The sequence below is a fragment of the Martes martes genome, assembly GCF_963455335.1.
Source record: "Martes martes genome assembly, chromosome: 9".
In the NCBI taxonomy this organism is placed as follows: domain Eukaryota; kingdom Metazoa; phylum Chordata; class Mammalia; order Carnivora; family Mustelidae; genus Martes; species Martes martes.
The window spans coordinates 60,313,017-60,319,433 of record NC_137896.1 but is presented as its reverse complement, the minus strand read 5'-3'; the positions used below and the strand labels follow the sequence as shown (position 1 = coordinate 60,319,433).

The 6,417-nt window shown below is 38.4% G+C and overlaps 1 protein-coding gene across 8 annotated transcripts in view; it reads right to left on the bottom strand.

Moving 5' to 3' along the window:
* Positions 1 to 308: 308 nt before the first annotated feature.
* Positions 309 to 6,417, bottom strand: part of LOC308349412 (DNA repair protein REV1) — a 79,438-nt gene continuing 73,329 nt past the window's right edge. For 5 of the 8 annotated variants that reach the window (XM_080814083.1, XM_080814084.1, XM_080814085.1 and 2 more), the window contains 3 exons: positions 6,049 to 6,203; positions 3,187 to 3,306; positions 309 to 884 (listed from right to left, as the gene is read on the bottom strand). In XM_080814083.1, the coding sequence (XP_080670209.1) occupies positions 877 to 884; positions 3,187 to 3,306; positions 6,049 to 6,203 (283 nt within the window). In that variant the 3' untranslated portion in view covers positions 309 to 876. Of the gene's footprint in view, positions 885 to 3,186; positions 3,307 to 6,048; positions 6,204 to 6,417 lie in introns of those variants that run through there. The other 3 variants (XR_013967446.1, XR_013967447.1, XR_013967448.1) reach the window with 2 other exon arrangements.

Below are 6,417 nucleotides of genomic sequence, written 5' to 3'. Positions count from 1 at the left end.
ACTGGGACAAAGACTTGCTTTCTCTCCTTGAAGGGGAACTATTACTCTAAATTAAAAATTGCCAGTAATGTCTCCTCCCCTGGCATCCAGACTTGAAATGTTACAATAAAGACACAGGAGAATCAAGTTTTAAAGAAAAAGGTTTTCACCATCAAAACAGCACTGTCCAGCAGAACTCTCTGTGATGATGAAAACGTTCTCTACCTGTGCTGTGCAGTCCAACAGGCACTTCCCACATGAGGATGTCGAGCACTGAAATGTGGCTAAGCTTCAAAAGAGGAGCTGAATTTTCATTTTTATTTGTAATTCATCTAACTTGAAATGCTACTGCCTTCACTTAGCTCCTGGTTCCCATATGACGACACTTCAGATCTTTATGTCCGCCTACATGGTCGTCAAGTTTCCCTCAGAATAGCGGGGCCCAAACCCAGCATGGGCTGAACCAGGTGCAGAAGGTCCTCACGGTAGGGGCACAAGCATGAGGTGAAAGGCCTGGCAAAGATCTCAAAGAATTCACAGAAACAGGCTATTGCAATTAAAGAGTCGATGGGGACGATCCTTTCTTTCACTAAATAAACAGATCTCATTAGGTAATTATTTGTTAGCGTAACATGTAATCATTATTCTGCAGAGTCCCTGAAAACATAAACTGACTTAGTAATGTGTTTTCTCCTTCTCGTGTAGCTACGATAACTGTGTACAGCGTGCTGGACACACTGTGTGCCAAGTAAATACTTACGGGCACAGAGGGCCAGAGCTTGTAGAGGACAACAAATGAGGTGTAATCATCCTGAGTTTCTTCTGGCTATTGGTTAGAGAGCAAAATTTCCCCAAAGCATGTTCCACAAGATGTTAATAGGCACTATATATTCATCTTCAAATATCTGTAGGAAATTACTACTTTTTAACAAAGATAAATAGGTTTCTTTATTGTAACAATTCTCAACTTTTACTAAGCGGGCCCTCCACTAGGAATGGTTCCTGTGTGCATGTGAAACCTTTTTTTTTTTTCTTTTTTATCCCCCCCACAACGAACAGCCCGCATTCTGTAGAGCACACTTTGGGAAAAGATGAGTGCAACACCATCTTCTACACAGGCCTAACAACAGTGTAAAGCAACATTCTGCATGCCTTTGTGAAAGGTTCTCAATCGATCTGTTTAAGAATTTGGGAATATGATAAAACTCAAAAGACCTACGGAAATCACAAAGAATTGTGGGTATGAAGAAGAGAGGCAGCCACATGGGAAGGTGGCTTGCCAGAGGGAGCCACTCTTGCTGCCCTCCCACTGTATTTCAGACATTCCTTAGGAAATGCAAGGCTATACTAAAGAATTTGACCAAGACAGGGAACTTCACACTTGCCCTTCAAGAAATAAAGTCCCTCTAGCCAGCAAGCAAACTAAGGTGAAAGGTTCAGGAAATACACACTGTGTATAAACAAACAAACAAAAAATCATTCAGTTCAAAGATGGTGTTACAGACTGAACTGTGTCTCAAAATTTGTATGTTGAAATTCTAATACCTGATACCCCAGAATGTGACCATAACTAGAGAGAGGGCCTTGAATTAATTAATTAATTAAGTAATGAAGTAATTAAGATAATGAGATTGTATACATATGGGCCCTAATCCGGTATGACTGCTGTCCCTGTTAGAAGAGGTTAGGACAGAGACACATAAAAAATACCATGTGACAATACAGGGAGAAGACGGCCAATCTACAAGCCAAGGAGAGAGGCCTCAGAAAACAACCCTGACAACTCAATCTTTGACTTCTAGCCCCTAGAATCTTGAGAAAATAAATTTCTGTTACATAAGCAGTGGGATTTTATTACGGCAGCCTGAGCAAGCTAACAGAGATGGCTAGCACAGAAGTCCGAACACACAGTTCACATGCAGCTTTAAATACATTGTACCAGCTCCTTCTTATAGAAGTCTGCAGTAAGATGTGTTATTAAAACTTTGAATTTTACTGTCTAAAACTAATTTGCTTGAGTTTAGAAGATTATTCTTCCAATTTAATCTCAAACTGACAATCAAAATGTCCTATTTCACATTTCTAACATTAATAAAATCTTTTAAGTTATTTACTGGGGGATCAGAAAGCTTTAAAACTAACCTACCATAAAATGGCATTTTGGTCATTTACTATTTGATAGCTTATAACAAATTTCTAAGGTGCTTCAGATTTACTTTTATAAGATTTAAGAATATACATCTAAAAATATCAGTAAATCCACTTTTCACAAGCAAATGAATCAAAAAAACTTTCACTGAAAAGGTAGGGTCTTGAATTTTCCCCACCACAAGAAGAGTGTTTTTTTTAACAAATAGGATTATCTGAAACAATATCAAGGATTACCGCATGGTTTAGAGAAATTTCTTAGAAAGAGGTATCTACCATAGCAAATCTAAATATTTAATAAATGTGAAAGGAACTATCTTGTAATTATTAATTGTGAAATGAATTGTCCTACAAAAAAAAATTACATCTCCTCAAGGTCCCAAAAGGGCAACTGTTTTTCAGTTATATTTAATTATATTTGATGATTTCTCTATGGAAAGATATTTACAAGCTAGGTTAGCTACACAGTAACCACATAACAATATAAAATAACATCCTGGCTCTTAGCAGAGAAAGGTAGAGATGGACATTTTACTTCTACCTCTGATTTAACACAACATAATACTTTGTCTTTAGGTTTTATTCTTCCTAATAGGATTCATGTATTTTCTACTTATACAGCTATTTGCTTACTAAACTCAGAAACCTGTCATGAGCCCATCAGTATATTTTTATAAACAGAGGAATCGATTCTCAAAACTTTTTATTTGGCCTAGAAGTACACAATTTCAGTTAAGATTTATTTAAAAGACCAAAAGTCAACTTCATCATATTCTTTTTAAAATGAGTGCTAGGAATTCCCTGATCTTGCCATTTGAGAAATATTTAAAGTAAAATATATGAGAAATAGAAGTAAAAGGTAACATTCAGGTCCTGATTAGTCAACTGAGGGGATTACTCACTGAGGAATTCCAAATTCTGTTATTTATGGCACTCAATCATGGATAAAAAAAATTTAATTCACATGTTTTGGAACAGAAAGTAACATTGTAAAATTATGAAAAGCACTAATAAATATTTACAACCAACCAGAGTTAAAAAGCAAAGATCTGTATTTACCTGGTAGATTACTAACTAGCTGACCTCTGATAAAATCATCTACTTCTTCTGGTTTTAAGTGGTATTGGCCATCTGGTTTTGCTTTTCGAGTTGCCATTCTAGCAAGGAGAATATTAGAACCTATAAAAGTTAAAAAAAAAAAAGTTTTCAAGAAATATTCATCACAGTTGTTTTTAAATTAAGATTCTTAACAAAGACACCTATAGACAGGTTACCTATCAAATTTCTTTCAAAACCAATGAAAATAAATAATTCCCAATTCTGATCATTTCAAACAGAGTACAAAACTAGCAGAATTTTGTTAAACAGAAATATATGTTTTGTTAAACATAAATATATATAAACATATATATAAAAAATATAAACATATTATAAATATATAATATATATAATATAAAAATATAAACATATTATAAATATAAACATATTATAAAAAAATATAAACATATATGTTTTGTTAAACATAAATATATGTTAAACATATAACCTGCATGGATACTGGATAGAAGCTTCCCTTTGCTTCCAAACTGAGTGTCATCTCAACATCTCCTACCCTGGTAGGAGGGGAGAAAGCAATCCCTAACCTTATGATCAGAGATGCAGGCACTGGGGGTAACGATGAGAAATTCCATCACCCTGCCAACCAGTGTGTCCAGGCTGAGCAGGGAAATAAAGCCAAAGGCATGCTCCTGGACGGGGGGAAAAGGGAGCCTTAAGAATCCGAAGTCTCACCATATAATCAGAACATGTGCAGTGGAAACCAAGGATAGGCAAATCTTATAAACAGAGAGGGAAAACAAGGTCCCAGGTGGGGTATGGATGTGAAAAAGTAAAGCAGAGCAGAGCCAAGACAATGGGGGAGGGGGACAGAGAAGGTGTCAGGGCCCTGTAAGAGGAGGAATTTATGGAAGACATAAAAAGGACATGCCTCAGTTTTACAGAAGACTTTTGTAACAGCTATGTGTTTTCCTAGGGTAAATATGTAGATATTCATGAAGAGAAAAAGTTCTGCAAAGTCACAGCAAAATGATAAAAGTGGTGAGTTGTGGAGAGGCAAAAGAGGTTGAGGAGTGGAAATATCACTGGGATTTTCATTGTAATTAATGACTGAACTTAAAAGAATGTACTCATATTGTCACACCTGTAAATCAAAAAGAACTTTTCAACAACCATGCCAGATACCGGGATACAGATAATAAGCCCCAAATGAACACTGAGAAAGATCTGCAGGCCAAACACAGGGGAGTAGAAAGGTAGGCTAGCTAGAACTGGAGGAATGCTAAGAATGTACTAATCATGTTTTTTATTTTCTGTATGTTATGGTGTTTTTTTTGTTGTTGTTTTTTTAAAGATTTTATTTATTTATTTGACAGAGAGAGATCACAAGTAGGCAGAGAAGCAGGCAGAGAGAGAGAGAGAGAGAGGAGGAAGCAGGCTCTCCGCTGAGCAGAGCGCCCGATGCGGGACTCGATCCCAGAACCCTGAGATCATGACCCAAGCCGAAGGGAGAGGCTTAACCCACTGAGCCACCCAGGTGCCCCATGATGTTTTGATATCTTAAAACTCTTGCTCGCTGGGAGGAGATGGCCCTCCCAGGGCTAGCTGGTTTTTAAGGACAGAACACAATTATCTCCCTTAGGAGCGCACCTCTCACATGCAAGTCAGCCACCCCCAACCATCTCTTCATCAAGCTCACACACAAGGACAGTATTTTCCTGCCTTAAATCATCCAGGCAGGACACCAGGCAACTAGTACAAAGAGATCCCCGTTTATAGCTCTAAGACCACAGGATTATCCAAAATAGCGAATCCAAAGCTGTTTATTTGTCCAGCTTTTCCCACAGAAACCCCAGTAAAGGTTCTGGCCTCACTCCTGCTTCAGCCTCATGACCAAAACTGGGGGCTTCCCCATGTGACCCTACGTGGTACAGCATGCCCTCTCCTCTTCTCAGCAAGTGTAAGGAATAAAAACCTTTCCACAGCATTGGCTGCTCTGTGTCATCACTCAGCTCCCTCCATAAAGTACAATTCCAAGGGTACAAATGAGATGGGGAACTTCAGGGGTAAGAGGATTTCTGAATGAGAATGGAGGAGGAGTAGATGGAAATGACAATGACAAGCTAAAAGGAAGTTACATCTATCTCCCAAGCCTGGAATATACAGAGTACAGGAGCAAACGCAAGTAAAAGAGAGATCCTGGCCAGAGTTACTGAGGATATGTTCCAAAAGGAGGAGGTGACTCAGGGAAGCTGAGCCATCTGAGAGGCTCAGAGGGCGCAACTTCAAGAGCCAACGAAACAAGGACAAATGATGGGAGGGGCTGAGGAAACAAAGCACAAGGATTAAAGATAAAACAGACAAGAGCTGGGGAGAGGTAACACCGTTACTAAGAGCCACTGGTTGACTAAGGGTGACTTCTGGAACTGAGAGGGAAGGAAGGACTGGTCAAGCATTCTAGGAAGCTAATGTTTCCCAAGTAACTGAATTACACCAAGACTCACAATAACAACTCCAAATCCCCCCCCAACCACCCTGCTTTAAAGGAAGCTTTGGTTCACTTAAAAAGAATGTTTACAAATACTGAATTCACTTCTCCCCACTTTTGAAAAACTAGAAATATTCCAACTTGTTTATCCCAAAGACAGTATCATCATCAACCATTTACTTGCCTTTCTAACACGTCTACCTCATGCACTGCACAAATTTGAGCAATGCTAAGAAGGGTCTTAGATGTCAGAGGTCTATGCAGCATGGTAAAAAAACAAAATCTAAAAAATCACTCCTAAAGATTAAATGATATCCAATGATCATAAAGCAATGCTTTGAGTAAAGGGAAGGGTACAAGATAAGCTGGATACTAACCAATTCCAACAGAGGCAGCACATTTCGTCTGGTCTTTGATTTCCATGCGGACAGCATTTGCAAATTCATCAGGAGTAAGTCTGGTCTCTGCAAGGATCTCCGTGATGTCTACCAGTGCTTCATCACAACTGACAGCTTCAATGTTATGTGTGTAGCTGTCGACACAAAGCAAAAGCAATGCATCACCCGGCAGCTTGCCCTCGAGGAGACACAAATGTGGCAAAGTCCAGTCTTCCTCTGGCATCTTTTTTCACATTTTCTTTTAAGACTTTTTAAAATGCTAAAAAGTATTGGCATTTTAATTAAAGTGGCCCAAGTGCCATTATTAGTCACCTAACTTTTAACTATAGAACTAATTAACTGGTATTT